A 17772-nucleotide genomic window follows, 5' to 3' on the forward strand; every position below is an offset into this window, starting at 1 on the left:
TGTAAGCTGAACACCCCTGTTAGGTCTGTTCATAAGGTTGTTTCTGTAAGGCTTTTCTTATATGCAACAAGACTGAATTAATTTCAGATTTTTTACAAGATGTACATTTAACATTTTGTATAGAGACATAGCACCTAACTATAGTCTTCTCAGAAGCTGCTTTCCCTACTGAGTTCTGTATGTGTCACTATTCCCACAGCTGGGTATATAGAAGGTGGGGTAGCCATTTAGTTAAGGTCTAAGTCTAAATTTTGTCAAGCCCCTACTAGTGAAATGATAAATTTTAAATGAATTATGGCTTGTGGTGCAATTTCTGTTAGATTGTTATCAACCGGGAATTATCCCTGCCTAATTTCGGTTTTCTCAATATAGATATGGTATAGAGTACCCCAAATGGATAATCTTAGGGGATTTTAACACCTGGTTGACAATGGGATAGATACTTTTATTTCAGAATCTCTTCAACTTATGAGTGGTTTAGCATGTACTCAGACTATTACTGCTCATATCCATATTAATGGTTACACTTTTGGTGTTTTTTTTCAGGTTTTTGTAGTTCTTGGAATGTTAGTCAAACCAGTTTCTTGGTCTAATCATCATCTGGTATTTTTGGTTTCGGGTCACCCAAATTCTTTCTATCTGATTTACAGCTGGTGCACGTTCATAATATAATGGTGTTGATTTGGATAACTTTAAGAATTAATTATGTTTCTGATAATTTAAATTTATATGGTAATCAACAAGACTTTATCTTCTGTTCTTGATTGTTTGCCTTCTAAGTGTACTTGTCATATTCCACTAAAACTGTCTCTTAGGTTCATAGGTAAGTACAATGCTAGCTGCCCTTGTGGCCCATATTAAGCCTGGCAGTTTCCCTTTTTGTGCTCAAAATAACCTATCCTATTTGGTTATAGAGTGGCCTTACCCATCCCATGGTTGATAATTGTATATCACCACTAAAAAGAATAATTGGGATCACACCATATATAATTTGAGGGGATCCATGCATGGGGTAAAGCATTTAGAAGATGCCTGTGTCCATTACTAGTACAGGGGACAGTCTTGGGATAAATTTTCTGTTTCCCATCTGTAGATCTAACTTGCACTTGAAAATAGACAGGAATGAGCTTTGTTTTATGTGGAAGGGGAGTCTGTTCCACAGCAGCGGTATCCTCTGCATGATATACTGTCCCCTCCAAACCAGTTTGTTGATGTTGCAGAAGAGGTTTAGATCCCTAGACTAAATATTTCTGATGTTATTTGACTTGCTGATTTGAAGTAAATCCATCAAGCTTCCTCATTACCAAAAGCTTCCTCACAGACTGGATCTACCCACAAAACAACAGGTATGTTTGATTACAATCCAACATCAATCATTTTCAGTTGGCTGCCTGGAGGATAAGATCTTAATTCCTTTTAGGAACCTGTTTACTGTGGATGTGCAGCAGGTACTAATGGAGGCAAGAAAGCCTGCTACTAGAAAATCATATGTAAGCAAATGGAAAAGGGTTTCTAGTTGGTGCCAACAATGTAACCAGCACCCATTCAAGGCAAGTGTCTGGTTTTACAGTATTTGTGTGAGTTACTATGTTATGGCCTTTCTTATTCCGCTCTCAAGGTTCATTTATCAGACACTTCAGCATGTCTACCCATAGATCCTCCTCTTTCAAGGCAGTTGCATGTCAGAATGTTTTTGAAAGGGGTTTTGCGTAAGACACCGTCAAGTAAAAAACTGTGTCCTCCTTGTGATCTTAATTTTGTGTTATAGAAGCTAACACTTGCTCCATTTGAACCATCTAATCTGGCAGAGTTGAGGTTGTTAACATTCAAAAAAGTTTTACTGATTGCTCTGAACTCTGCAGTAAGGGTATTTGAGTTGCTAGCTCTTATGCTGAGTCAACCTTATCACATTTTCCATAAGAAAAGGATTTCTTTGACAACTAATCCTTCTTTTTTACCTAAAGTGGTATCCAAGCCTAATTTAAGCCAAACTACGTATCTCCTCATTTTTTTTTACTGAATCTAAAATGAAGGAGAAAGGATACCTCATACCTTGGATGTCCACAGACAACTCAGGTACTATCTTGATGTAACTATTTCTCTCATATCTTCGGATCAGTTGTATATTTCTTGTAACGGTAAGAAGTAGGGACAACCTATGTCAAACAGACTATTTCCAAATGGTTGTCTAAGTCCATTATCTTTTATTATACTAACCATAACAAATATTTTCTGGGCAGAGTGAAGGCCCTCGCTGCCATTGTCTAGAAATATTCTAGAAGCTGCTATCTAGTCCTCTGTACATACTTTTACAAAGCACTATAAGCTTGATTTGTTATCTAGGTCCAAACTTTGCTAGGACCATTCTCCAGGGTTTCCAGACTTTTTTCCTTCCACCCTCAAAAATTTAGTTAGCTTTGGTAATCTACCCATATAGCTAAGGCTACTGCAGCAGTGATCAATATGATGAACATAGCACAGTTGTGTAAGTTAAACTTAGCATAACAGTATATATATGTTTGAATTATCAATGATGCAGTAGCTGTTCCCTCCCTCCACCCCCCCCCACCCTTCATTTTTGGTGTGTTTTTTTTTTTTATGTCAGGGTGTGGACATTTGTTTTGTTGTCCCTAACATAGTCCACTCAGGGCTCAGTCTCCCTCTTTCTTCTGGAAGGAAAGCTCTGAAGGGCTTCACAACAAAACTTGCCTTTTAGTCAGCTCAGCTCAAGCTGCTTGACAGGTTGGGAAAATGGAAGGTGCCCTGAAGCTTTAGTAGCTGGCCAGCTTCGTAAAGTAAACTCATATGTGCTGATTGTGTTTTGGATAATGTGAAAAGAAGTTTGCAGACTTGAGCATGATTGGACAGTTAATTTCTCAAAAATGATAGACTGAAACCAGTTATAGATCATATTAATCTGAGGTTTTAAAGTAAAAGCCATTACTTTTATCCTGGGTAAATCTGTAATCCTGTGAACCAGCCAACAAAGCTCCAGGGGGTGAGAAGCTGGCATAATGGTTAAGGTGGTTGCCTTACAGACACAAGGTGCAGGGTTTGATTCTCACATGGGGTAATTGGCTAGACTTAAAATGGTCCATAATGGCAGTTAGCGTAGTACTAATCTATGAACCTTCATACTGGAGGTAGACTGTGCAGTAAATCTTACTTACATATTCAGAAAGAGTCTGCCAGTTGCTGATTGTTCATAGCTGGGTGAATTATTTGTTGATGAAGTATCTCTTTTGAACTGACTTGTTAAATTTGCACTGACTGTTGAGGTGGAGAGGCCTGGAAAACACCGTCTATGTTTCATCCTCTCATTTGTGCTGAACTTTGCAATGTGGTCAAAGAACTTTGTCCCATATAGTATGATCTTGATCCCTGCCCTTTTAGATGGGTCGTTTCCTGTATAGATGTCTTGGACCTTCTTATTTCTAAGATTAGTATGCATTCTCTATGGTGGTAGACTCCGTGGGGTTTTGAAGGAAGCACTGATTACACACTCCTTAAAAAACAGAACTTTATTTATTTAATATGATCAACAATTATAGGCCCATTTCCCATCTTCTATTTCTAGATTTTAGAGGAAATGGTGGCAAGTAGATCATTTGCCTGTTCATGATTTATTGAATATTTTTAGTTAGGGTGAGAAATCATAGGCTTTGACCTTATTTGAGAGACACCCCATTACTTCTGTGTTAATGTTGTGGCCAACCTCCACAGAGAAGCTGGAAAACTCACAGAAGATGAGATTGTCATGCAAAGCAATGGACATTGGTGCATTATAATGACAGCAGCTTAAGTGGTCTTTTATTACTGAAATGTTCTGAAATGAGTAATGTGTTATTACTGGTTAGTAAATTTTGTTTAACTTCCTGCTTGAAAAAATGTTCAAGACTATTTAAATTTAAAAGAAATGCTCACAGATTTTGTCTTATTTGCAATAGATATAATTTGAAACAATTTGGTAGGTAAGTATACATTTAAAACAGTCAGAAATATGAACCCAAAGAGCGTGTGCATTTATGTATGGCCCCAAAAAAGTGCGTGAGGCCCACTGTTTGAAAACCACTCAGGACCCTCATTTATGTATGCCCCAAAAACGTGTGTGAGGCCCCACTCTTTGAAAACCACTCAGGACCCATGGTACACCTAATTTGCCACTGTTGTCAACATTGCAAACACCTGCTGAAATTATTGTAGATGACTGAGTGGTAAACTGTGTGTTAACCTTATATGTTGGTTGCCAGTGTAATTTTTGTAGCATTCTGTTATAAAGACTAGAAGAATCATCCAAAACAAATAATCTATTTCTGAATATACGTATTAGGTGGACAAGGAGACCAACACTGAAGTTCCCTTTCCAGAAGATGTACCCATACGTGCAAAGGAAAGGAGCTGCCGCCGATCACGTGGTTCTCCATTTGTACGAAGCAGCACTATTGTTCGCTCACAAACATTCTCACCTGGAGCACGTAGCCAATATGTTTGCAGGGTGAGTGGAGCTACAACCTAGATTTTCTGTGTAGAAGTAGTTTTGGTGATGGTTGAAGTTAATGTCATGAACACCTTTTAATCAAAGACTTTAAAAAAACATCTCTTGGAAAGGGTGATTTTCAGTTTAGTTCATTTGTGTTGTTCAGAATCTACCAAACAAGTTACAGGTCTTGTTTTGGCTTGTTTATTCATTCGCATTGCCAATATATTTGCTGTATTACTGGAAATGCAAATACGGATCACTATTTTATGCATATATGCTGTTTTGATTTTTGTATATTGAGAGGCATCACATAAAGTTTTAGTAGATAGCTCAGTTTGTATATTTATGATTATAAATGATTATAGATATAGGTCATGATGGCATGCTGTCCAAACTGTTAACTAATTGAACTGTTCAAGATATGCTGTACCCTGCAATGAGTTCTTTGTTACTGTAGTTTTAGTCATGTCGGATTATAATAAACCCTTGCACTGTCACAGTGAGCTTATATTTGAGCTATTGATGAATGACCATATTATTGCAAGACAAGAAGTTATCCTTGGTTTCACATCTTTGTGACATGAATCCCTGGCACAAATTCTTGCATCAGCAATAACCTGCTCCTGGTGTAACATTTAACAAAGGCTGTAGTGCTTTCATGTATTGGACAGAGCATATGCCCAAGATGTGTTTGTACAAAAAGATATGAGGTTATAAATGTACAAACAGAACAATTGCATGAAAGTAATTTTCTTATCACACTCTTTCTCCATTGTCTAACTGCCACCTTCCAATATACTCTTGATGTTATGACCTCTTTTTTAATGAATTTGTGTTCATTCTCTAATATTTTAATATTTAATTGTTGATATTAAGAAGTGTCCAGTTGTCAGACATACAAGGCTAAAACAAACTGATGAACGATAGTAAAACCACAAAGCAGGAAAATACACAAATCCTGAGTGCTCCACTGTGAACGGCCGAACCACATAGACACGTGTAGCGTGAAGTAAGAATTGTTTATGTGGTTCGGCCGTTCACAGTGGAGCACTCAAGACATACAAGGCTGACAGACTGAAGGAATCATGTCATGAATGTATGTATTTGTCAGCTCCACCTCCACATCTGTCGATGGTGGATCATGGTTTTCTGAAGTATTCTGCAGGGATTTGTAAGCTTAAGTCCCTTAAATTTATTTTTATATTTTCAAAATAATATCCTCTGTTAATTTTGTCCCTTATAACTGTCATCTTTTTGGCTATCTCCATAAACAAAACTGCAAGTGACAGCTTATCTTGGTTGATATTCCAATCCTATTTTTAAACCAAAAGTGTTTTTTACTAGAAGTATAATACAATTCAGTAATGCTTGGTGATTGATTTCATACCATTCTGCGTCTATATATCTTTAGGCAGAAAGATACCCCAAGGTCTTTTTTCAAAATGCAAACCCCTGGGAACCCTATTAGAGTTTGCGCTTGCTTAAAAAAAAAATTCCACTGTGTATGGTTATATTTCAGACTCTGAAAATTGTATTTTTGTCCAGTTTACGTTCATGTATCCCCTTGGTGTTTACCATGGCTTTGTTGCCTGATGTTGACATCAAGTGTAGGTTCAGTAAACAAAGCTTGAATAACATTTATCCTGGAAGTAATGACAAATTCAGTAATTGTGTCACTACTTGTTGCATGATGAACTTTCACCCCTGCAGTTTTAGTTTTGACTCACTGATGTTAGTTGAAATTGCTTTACTTTTCACAGATGTATTCTCAATAACATTACTGGCAGAATGCACACTTAGATCGACAATTATTTCCTAATTCTCCTCTGTGATAAGAGGATCCTCTGGAACAGATGTAATGTAGAAAAATCCACTGAGAAAATGCTGTTAGGCTCAAAAGTGCATATAATGGCAACAAAAACAAAACTCATCAAAATCAAAAACAGGAAAAACAAGGACTACTACAGTAAGTATACTTAAAAAAATAATAAACATGATAGTAAGCACTTTTGTCTTCAAATTCTGTCATCAGGACTGAGACTTCATCAGACTACTAAAAGTGGTTACAATGTTTCTTTAAAATCGTTCTAAAATTCAGTGATGGGATCCCGCAGTCACATAACTTAACATTCAAAAGCTATCAGCCTCTTAAGGTGTTTGCCTTACAAACACAAGGTGCAGGGTTTGAATCTCACAAGGGATAATTGGCTAGGCTTAAAATGGCTCGCAAGGGCAGTTAGCTTAGTACTAATCTATGAACCTAAATGACACTTAAAATTTACTGATAAATTAAGACCAAAAACACATCACATTTAAGAGAATTTGCCATTTATACCCAGGATATTCTAAATGATCCTGTTTCCTCCTCAAACATAGAAAATACATAATCCAAAACACTAAAATTAATATTTTAAAATAAATGCAGTTTTTTGAATGCTTAAACAAGGCATTAAAATTTTCTTTAGTTTTAATTATTCTGACATGTCCCAATATCTTCTCTTTCCTTTGTAAAAATAATTACTAGAACATGTCACCAAATCCACTGCAAATTCTGAGATGCAAGTAAAGAAACCGTGAACTGCAGATTATGGCAATGTGAACTTCAGACTATGGCACATCTTTCAAAGAGATTTTTATTTTGGGCGTACCTTAGTATCACATTATGGCAGTTCAGATACACGTGCTTCAAAATGAATTGTCCCATAGGGAATTTCACTATGGTTTAGCACACAGTTTGGATACATTTGACATAAGAAGAGTTATGATTAACATTTGGAGGGTTTTTAATAGAAATGATGGAATATTAAAAATACTAGGGTATGAACTCAAATTAATTAACAGTAGAGGTCATAACATTGAGTATATTGGAAAGTGAAAGTGTTCAAGGAATTTGCCATTTATACTCAATATAGTCCAACTGCTCATTTCTTTTTTTTACATATAATCGACAGAGGCTGTTCACATAATCCAAAACATTAAAAATAAATCTTTTAAAATTATTGCGGTTTTCAGGTTGCTTCAACAAGGCATTAAAGTGTCTGTAATGTATATAAAATGTCTAAAATAAAAGTGATAATAGTGAGTGCTTCCGTCTCCAAATTATGTTGCTAGGACTGAGGCTTAAATTCAATGATTGGCTCCACCAGTCACATTGCTACATTGCTTAACATACAAAGCCTGTCTACAAATGACATTTAACGTTTACTTATGCTTTAGAACCAAAAACATATGTTGTATTTAGCGGAATTTGCTCCTCTCTATTTCGCATATAACTGACAGAAGCTGTGCACAAGTGAAAAACATCTTCCACTCCACATAAAGCAAAGTATTTCTCTTAGACTTTTCAGATGTACGTTGGATAAATGGATGGGAAATAGCAAATTCACCCCTAGTTTAGCACCAATGTCCCTCATGGATAGCGGCAACAATTGAGGGTCCCAACAGATTTTTGTTCTTCCTGCCTTTGGGTGTTAAATACTACCATGGGAAGGTTAGGCTAGGCCTCTTAAGATCCTCACAACTCAATAGCCTAGTAAATCTGTATAAACCTATGAATAATTGAACCTATAGTAGGGAGGACCAACCATTTTGAAACTATGGCAATGTTCTTTTTTGAAACAAATGAAGTCCATATTGACTGCCTCATTAATGGCAAGTACAGCAAAAACTCTTGATCCATTTGGTGTCTCATTTTTCACTATCATCTTAACTAAAGAGTAAAGACAATCAAAAAGTAAGGACCTGGATTATGGGAGGCCATCATTGGCATAATGTGTAACCATGAACAAGTCACTTAACCAAACATTGCTCCCAGGTTGTCCCTGAAAAGGGGCTGTGTGTCCAGTGGGCCTACCTGGTTAAAACTAAGGGTCTTATTATATGTCTGTCCAAGCTTTAATCCATTTATAGAAACCAGAATTTTGTTTTGAAATTATTTTAGAATCTTTATAATAGCTAGCTATCAAATTAATAAAGTCAAGCCAACTGAGAGATGATAAATTGGACAAATTTTTAGTTATACAGAATTTAATGACTGAAAACACAACAACAACTGACCTAGTTCCAAAGTTTTAATGACTGAAGGGTATATGTAGGATTTCAAATTGCCAGGGAATGGGAATCAGTTTAGGAAAGTGAGTATGAATCATTTGCTGCAAAACTGCCTATCATTGTTTGTTTTTACAATTTCAAACTATGTGAAATAAGTCTGCATCAGATAAACCACATGCTATACTGCTGTCAGGAAGTAACTGGTAATAAGGCACCTAAATACTTAATAGAGCTTGCTAGAGTGAGCAGTAATCAAAGCTTCTAGCTTAATTAAGTCTAAGGGGTAATTCTTCTTCTGGACTAAGGGGAAAAAGGAAGATTTCTGGGCATGTAGATTATAATTAGAACATTTAGAGACGCTATGAATAGTATATAGTCTAGTAAATCATCATTTGGATGTGTATGATGTATACATTGAGATCAGCAAATGCTTTAAAAAATATTAAAATTAAAAGGATGCAGACCTGTGTAACTATTTTTTGAGCTATAGAAAGAAAATTAACTTCATTATACAAGTTACAAAGATGGGGGGGGGGTATAGGGCATCATTGGCTGACTCCATTTTTAATCCAAGTGATGCAGGAAAACATTTGTTTATTGCAATTTGAGTAGGATTATAATATAATACTGTAATATAACTTTCTCATCATGGTAACCAAATTTGGTTAAGGTTGTAAAAAATTAAATTTAAATTTATTTTATAAATAGGCTTTCACCATCATCAACTCTCAGTGCATATACATTAACTTTATATTTTTTACATAAGAATTGTAATGATTATAAAGTTATGGTTAGAACAGACATATGTCTGTTATTAATAAAGCCTGACTGGAAAGGAGAAATTATATTTAATAAGATCTTTTTAATCTATTCTCATCTGATCATTGCATACAGTTTTATATATAGATTAATCTGTGCAGTTGGTATAAAATTTGAGATTTCAGATCTGCCTGCATAATTTGTAGCTTATACATTAGATTTTTGTGCCGTATTTTGTATAGAGATCTGATATGCCCTTGCAGCTGATATAATTAAGTAAAGATGTAAAGATTTTTGTAATTTAGCTCTCCGAAATACTTAAAAAAACTCCAAATTAAATCCATCAGGACCATGTGCTTTCCTATTTTTTTAAATATTCATATTATTACTAATTTCTGCAATTTGAATGAGATTAGATAAAATATTTGTTTTTAATTAATTTGTGTAAAGTTTAATTGTTTTAAATAGGTCCATAATTATTGTTCAGTAAAAGATGATGGGTTATTTTTACAAGAAAGACCAGCCCTCTTTGACCTCCTGTTCCTTCACAGGACAAACAATATCTCATATACCCATTTAAATGAACTATACCTTCAACAATAAATAAGACACATTGGCATGATGGTCATATCCCAGCATATCCCTCATCTCTGGAACAAACTTACACTGCATATCAAATATTGTAGCACCCTTTTCACCTTCAAGGTAAACATAAATAGTTGAAAGGGTGGTCTTAAATTCTCCCCAGGTTTATCTTGTCTTACCTTCCTTGAAGCTGGAGGGAACATTTTAATTTTTTTTGGCAATACTTGTAATGGTCTGAAGTTGATTGCCTAGCACTTACTTTTCAAAAAAGCCTTCTCTGATGTGATCTCAGAGGACTGTCTTTATCAGCACAAATACAAATTTCTCCAATACCAACCATTCTTGCACATGAAAAGGACCCAGTATGTCATGTGTTTGACAGTCTGGGTGAAGACTCAATGGAGGGTCCATGTCTGGACCATCTTTTGCTTTCAGAGGATATTAGCTATGATTTTCATGGTGCCTTTCAAACACCTGAGAATGACAGTATTGTACTGGACATTGAGTTGCCAGTGGCTACATAGTCACCATTTGCTCTAAGATATTGTGTTTTCAAATTCTAATCACCAGGCTCTGGAGTGATGACAGTGCTGGATAGTTCCCATCAGCTTAATGCTGTATTTCCCTTTCTGTAGGAAATAGGGACAGATGATGCTTTATTAGTGTGGAAGGAAGCCCATTCTTACCTCTACCATGGTTTAAGAGAAGTTTTTACACCTGGAGATGGAGCTGCACATCAGCCATTTGGAGTTGTGTGCGTTATCATTCTGTCCTTCTGGTATGACCGCTGTTCTTTCATGTGGTACCTAAACAAACAAGGGAACATATGATTTGTTCCACTAATGTGTATGACAGTGAGCATCGACAGAGGCATTACTGTGTTACATCAAACACACCAAACACCAAAAATAAATTGAAAAACACAAATTTAAGCACCAGCACACAATTTCAGCTGTTTTTTATATTGAAACAGCCTATTAACAGGATCCAGTAATACGATCAATCAATTTAAATGTCAATTAATACATATAATTCTTATAAACTCTACAAAAATATATAAATAATCATTCTATAAACATTATTACTCAAGTAGTTTACTAATATAGTTGCCCCCTCTAGGTAGAAAGGGTTTAGCAAGTACACAAAAAAATAAATCACAATCAAAACCACCATGCATTTCATAGAAGTGATTGGCTATAGGACTAAAATTATTATGGTTCCTAATATCCCTAAGATGTTCAAGAACCCAAATTCTAACCATACATTTAGTTTTCCCTATACCACATTATGTTAGGACAACTGCATCCCAGAATATATACCACCCCTGTTGACCTGCAGTTAAAATAGTACCTAAAATTAAATAATTTCCCATTAATCAATAAGTCAGACAAATGCCTCACTCTGGTACATATACTGCAGTGGCCACAAGGAAATGTCCCTAATGGCAAATCAATATTCGGCCCTACAACAAAATTGTAGTTTAACAATTCCTTTAATTTTTTTCCTTTACTAAATGAAAAAGTAATATTTCTGAGAAATAGATGGCCTATATTGTCATCTTCAGAAATGTTTTTGTGTACTTGCTAAATCCTTTCTACCTACAGGGGGTGACTATATTAGTAAACTACTTGAGTTGGCACTCAGGATATTTAAATTTCAAACATTGTTGCCTCTAGGTTTAAACCAGGAATTAGGTAATTAAATGGCTAAGTGCTTAGGTTCTTTTTTTATATAGATTTATACATGGATAGTCTGTGATAATTTTGAATCTGAATATATTGTTTTGATATAAAATATTTAATAATATTTATAGAATGATTATTTATATATTTGTGTAGAGTTTATAAGAATTATATGTATTAATTGACATTTAAATTGATTGATTGTATTATTGGATCCTGTTAATAGGCTGTTTGTTTCAATATAAAAACCAGCTGAAACTGTTACACTCTGATACTTGAAGGCGAACTGCCGAGGTGCCAGATCAGTGTTGCTGAATAAAACAAAGTAAAGTGCTGGTGCTTAAATATGTGTTTTCAATTACTGTGTCACATATTTTCATCCAATTTGATATGAACATGTTTGCAGACTCCATGAGCTCCTCTAGCCCTCCTCTTAAAGTGAGGAATCAGGAGTCTTGTCTGGTCTGCATAGTCGTGGAATGGGGCCATACCTCTCAACCTGAAAACATCAAAAATCTGGGCAGGGTTCCATGAAAAATAGGTACAAATCTGTATGCCGATTAACATAAAATTTGCATATATACTTATGTAACCCCACCCACTCTAATGGAATTGCGGGGATACCAACTTTCAAATGCAAACTGAAGAACAGACAACCAAAATATTTCCCCAGAGTCCCCCTGCAGCCATTCCAGTGTCCCATTACTTGGCTATTTCGCCCCATTTATCATAAACACTGTAATGTGCATACTGCTTTACTTCTACAATGATTGTTTGGATTTCATTTAAAACTTTTATTTTACATTTTATAGCACAAACACTAATAGACATCTGCTAAACAAGGTAATACAGTCTCACAATGAAAATAGACAGCATTAAAACTTCTCTGCCCTTGAAGCTCACATTCATTGAAACAGCATTGAAACCCACATTCAAAGAAAATGCATCTGGCCAGTGGTGGATAAAGAATACCTTTGGGATGTTTTCAAATCATAGACCCCTTGCACACAAAACATACATGTGTTCTTTGATACACCTTCCTGAAATTATATTCTTTGTATAATACAGCACACTTGTTACACCGCATTTTAAATTTATTGTTCTGAACATTTTTTCCAGTAAGTAATGAAACAAAATACATGAACCAATAATGACAAAACTGCCCAATTCAAAATATTTAATTCATAAAAGTCTACTCATACTTCTATGATCCACCAGTATCAGTAAATATGCACAATCTCTGCAGAAGTAAATGTCATCTAAATAATTCCACATTAAAGAGATCTGTAACAAATGAAGAGGTTGCTGCTAGCAAACAACTTTATATTTTATTGTTTCATCTACAAGTAAAGTGCCTGCTGCCCTTGAAGAATAACATATCTATGTTACATTAAAAATGATAAGCTAATGGATGGCAAACTGATAATGGGTTCAAAGTTACCAACTATCTTCACTAAAGGAGGACATTCTCAGTACTGCAGCATCCACCCCCTTTAAAAGTACAACAAAGTACAGTATTAGCAATCCATCTACATACTGTGGGAGTAGAACCCACAGCCTTCTGTAGCAAAAGCAAGTATACTACCTGCTGTGCTACTAACAATGCAATTAGACTTTGCATAAGCAGCACTAAACTTCTATTTGCCTGAAGAACTGTGCAGCACAAGAAATAAGGAAAAAGCCAAAATGTATTGGGGGGGGGGGGTGAAGGCTCAAAACTGGTGACACATTTTAAATGTTGCTTGTGTAATCTTAGAAAGTTGCTAGAATAAAATGTTGTGTTATCATGTGTTTCCTGAAAGATAGGAAGACAGAAACTTAAATGGCTATCATTATTTAGTGAATTCATTTCTCACTGATTTGCTAGAAAGCCACAGATTGTATTTGTATTTAACATTTGTTTACCAGGAAAGTCCAACTTGGAACAAAGCCAGTTTTCAGCAGAGGCTCCAGACATGTCTTTGTATCATGGGAGGAAACCAGAGCACCCAGAGGAAACTCACACAAACACAAGGAGGACATGCAGACTCCACACAGAAGGCATTTCAGCCAAGAATCAAACCAAAGAACCTCTTGCTGTGAGGCAACAACACTACCACTGCACCACTACACCATCTGAATTTTAAGAGGAGCAAACCAAAAGTATGAGCCAAACATTCCAGACATTCTGTGAAAATTTGTACAATTGAGAGCTACAACTCTAGGGTTTGAGCCTGAGTAACCCTAACCACCAGGTATACCTAAATGGGGCATTTTACACACATGGACACACACACACACACACACACACACACACACACACACACACACACACACACACACACACACACACACACACACACACACAAAACCTCTTGCTTAACTAGTCTCCCAACAAGCTCCCAGCAGAAAAATAATGCTTGCTTAACAGAAAATTCAAACAGTAATTCACACACTTTCGTGGCAGAAAAGAAGAACCGACCAGTAATGTGAATGCTTGTCCGGTAGAACGGCAGAAAAACTAGTCTCAAATAATGCTTGCTTAACAGCACACAATTGCAGCAGAAAAAGGCTGGTAATGCAACACCAGCTTGTCACACATTCAAATCTCTTCAACTAAATACAGCACTGTGTGACTGACCAGTAATTGTCCTCCATACCTGGAGCAGCGGAATTCTAATGCAGCTCCTAAGCAACTGGGGAACTGCACACGCTGTTGTCAGAAACAAAGTTCAGTGAATCCCTCGAGCCTTTAGCCAATTCCGACAGGCTGACAGGCTGTTCACAGAACTGACGTCATCACGCATGCCTTTGCACGAGATGACATTAGCTGCAAAACAAAAACATAAAAAAAGCCGGGAAATTTGGAAATTAAAGGCTGCCACTTCAAAATTGTGGCATCCCATTATTTGGACCTCCAAACCGATAAAAAATGAGTAATTGAGTACGGTTGAGAGTTATGAATGGGGCACTTTGGGAATTAATCTGTTAACCAGTCTGGAGAATGTGATCCTCTTGTATTACTTTTTATTGCAGCCAGGCAAGGGAAAGCTCAGGAGGTTCCATTCTGTGGCAGAACATATTTCCACTGAGTCCTTGACTTTTGGGCTGGAAGACCAAAAGTCATCATTGTTCCCTGTTGGTAGCCCAGAAAGGTGAAATTGCAGTTTCTTGGATACCTGGCAGTACAAGAAATGTTTCTGCCGCAAGCCAAGTCCTTCATGGCTTGAAAGGCAGTGAGATTCATATTCTGGATGGGTCCTGCTGTTGACCCTCTTATCCTGCTGGATCCTCTGGATGAGGTTTCAAAGGGTATTAAGAATCCTTTCACACAACAGGAACTGCCAAGTGGAAGAAGTTCTCAAGTCGGCCAGAGGGTATCCTATGCCACCTCATTTAGTTATTATGCTGGTGTTCCTGACCCAGCTTAGGTACCATATGATTTGGGTGACAGTTATTCCATGGTGCTGACACACATGTCAGCTGTTTGTCCAGAATGACCTTGTAAAGGGCAAGACTGTGGCCCAGCATTGTCTGGTCAAGCAGTTCCTTAAAGCAGTTTTACATGTTTAGCCACCACTGAAAAAAAATAGTCTACTCCAAACACATGACCTGTGTAATAGACAGGCTGTAATTATATCCTGGGCCTCTTCTGCAAAGGGGCTTTGCCCATCATACTTCTGTGGTAAACAATGGTGAAATAAAAGAAGAATTCCAAAACACATTACCTGAGAAGCTTCTTGAGTAACAGTAAGATAAGGAACACATCCAGTCACCTAAAAGTAAACTCTGAAATTTATGTGTGAGGCCATAGATGTTGACCCACTATCCATCTTTACCTGACTCCATACTACTGTCATTTTTCAACTTTGAACAACATTTCCCACTTAGGTAATCAGAATGACAGTATTACAAACTGGTGGATAACCATAACAACAGAGTGAACAGGAACAAGTTCTTCACTCACTCTGTAACATGGCTCTGGAACAAACCTCCTATAACAACTGTGGCATTCAAATCCACTGGCAACTTTAAATTTGATGTGATTTATGTTTAGGATATCAAGTTGAATTTATCTGTCCTCGTTTCTACATGCTTTTTCCTCTCTAGAATTGATGTCATCTCTTCTGTTAAACTGTAATCAACTGCTTTGGATAAACTTACCTGGACTGGGTCCTACAGAGCAGTGGATGATAGTTTAACCACTGGTTGTCATGCCAATTCTTTAATCACTGGTTGTTATGCCTGCAGACAGGGATTTCTTAAGGGTTTTATCCCTAAGCGTGCCAGTATAATTTCTGAGCAACATATAATGTTGTGTCCCAAAATTTCAGAAGTGTGTTTTTTGATTTGCCCACAATCTCAAGGTGGAGTGGCATTGGAGGATGTATATTTAAAGGAAATGCAGAGGTCACAGCCATGCTGTATAACATTTAGATTTTGTTCCCATTTTTCAAAGTTACAGACCATTTTAAATTTAAGTGAGGAGCCAATTTCTAATTAGAACCATAACCTTCCTCTCCCTCCCTTTTAATTTTATTTCTGATCCTATCTTTCCTAAATATGCAGTGCATTGATTTGTAAAGATATTTATCCTTAAATTGTATTTATGCAAGTCTCATCCAGGTTACTGCAATGGCAGTGATATCATTGCTGTACTTACAGAAAACATCAGCATCAGTTTGAAAATAAAATTGCTGATTTTTCTGTAAGTTATTTTTAAGCCTTTCGTTAAGCTTCATTTTTTTTTTGTCAAGGACATGTAAACTCGCTTTTCCTTGTAGTACAGAGATCAAAGGTGGATAAGAAGGTATATTTTCAATTATCAATTTGTCAAAAATATGGATCCACTAAGAAGGAGAGATTATAGGATTATTATGGTGAGTAAAGAATGTCAGTTTAGTAAGCACGTCAGTTTATTGCTTAAAAGGCAACAAAAATGGGTTTTGGGGAAGGAAATAAGGCACAGACAAATATGTCACAGCAGGGCCATACTCTGTCCCTCAGCCCCAAATACTATACCTCACCATATTAGAAAGAATGGCCAGAATTCTGTAGGAGAGGATGTATATTGGATGAAGGAAGTTTATTTTTTTATTTAAAAGGCCATTGTAGGACATAATTTAGGGACAGTAGTAGTAGTAGTAGGCTTGTGCCAGTCAGTAATAAATGCATAACATCACAGTTCCCTGCATTTGAAACAAAAAGGAAGAGTGCAACCTAGAGAAAAGGGAAAGGCAGCCCATTCGTAAGAAGCCGTTCCTAACCATGAAGTCACAGTGTAGCCTCATCCAGGTGAAAAGAGTAGCGAAACAGTGCCTGCACATAGGGTAATAATAATTGTTTCCGTAAGCTGTATCTAGGGTCTAGGGTATCTGGCAGAAGATAATGCTATAGATTTTAACAGTAAGACCAGTTGTTCCACAGTGACTCAGTGGTAGACTCTCTATCACGCAGCTCCAGAGTGTAGAGTTCATTCTTGGCTTCCAGTCATTGTCTATGTGGAGTTGGCATGTTCTGCTTGTATGTGCATCATGAGCTTATTTGAATTTCCTTTCACCTCACAAATCTGTTGGATTTGCTACACTAAGATATATTCGTTCTACCCCCCCCCCACACACACACACACACACACACACACACACACACACACACACACACACACACACAGATAAGATAGATAGGTAGACAACTGTAAACGAAAGATCAAAAAGGTCCTAAAGCAAATGCATATTTAAGACAAACCAGAAAGACCCTTGCAAAATAAAGTAGCATCTGTGAAAAAAAAACTAAATGAAGGCATCATGGAAGATATGCAGATTACCATAAGGACATGCAGTTACTCCACCATAATGTTTTTTGTAGCAAAGTTTGGTTTTATTTCCCTAAATAGATTAATAAGAACTTGTAGAACTAGCTAAAGTTTCTGAGTGTATTCACATTAAAACTTACACTTGGAAATGATTTATTTATTTATTTAGTCAGTTAATTATTTTGGTGCCTGGTATGGGCAAATGATTGGAGAGACATTTTCTACCAGTATCAGGAGGATATAACAATATAGGCAGCAGCTGATTATGCCCTTGATTTTATGGGACTCATGTTGGTTCTGTGAATGAAATTCTTTTAGCAAACACTGAAACTGTAAAAAAAAAAAAAAAAAGTTTAAAAACAACATTGCTGAAACTACTTTCAGCAAACCTAAAACTGTAATTTTTACAGGAGTTTTGCACACCC

At 36.5% G+C, this 17772-nt stretch overlaps 1 protein-coding gene across 2 annotated transcripts in view; it reads left to right on the top strand.

Moving 5' to 3' along the window:
- The window catches only part of WWC3 (WWC family member 3), a 1641181-nt gene that overhangs the window by 1492660 nt on the left and 130749 nt on the right, over window positions 1-17772 (top strand). For both annotated transcript variants that reach the window (XM_044072574.1, XM_044072573.1), the window contains exon 19: window positions 4331-4495. In XM_044072574.1, coding sequence (XP_043928509.1) covers window positions 4331-4495 — 165 coding nt within the window. The remainder of the gene's footprint in view (window positions 1-4330; window positions 4496-17772) is intronic.

This window comes from Protopterus annectens, chromosome 5.part0, assembly GCF_019279795.1.
Source record: "Protopterus annectens isolate FY-2018-M chromosome 5.part0, PAN1.0, whole genome shotgun sequence".
NCBI classification, from domain to species: Eukaryota; Metazoa; Chordata; order Ceratodontiformes; family Protopteridae; genus Protopterus; species Protopterus annectens.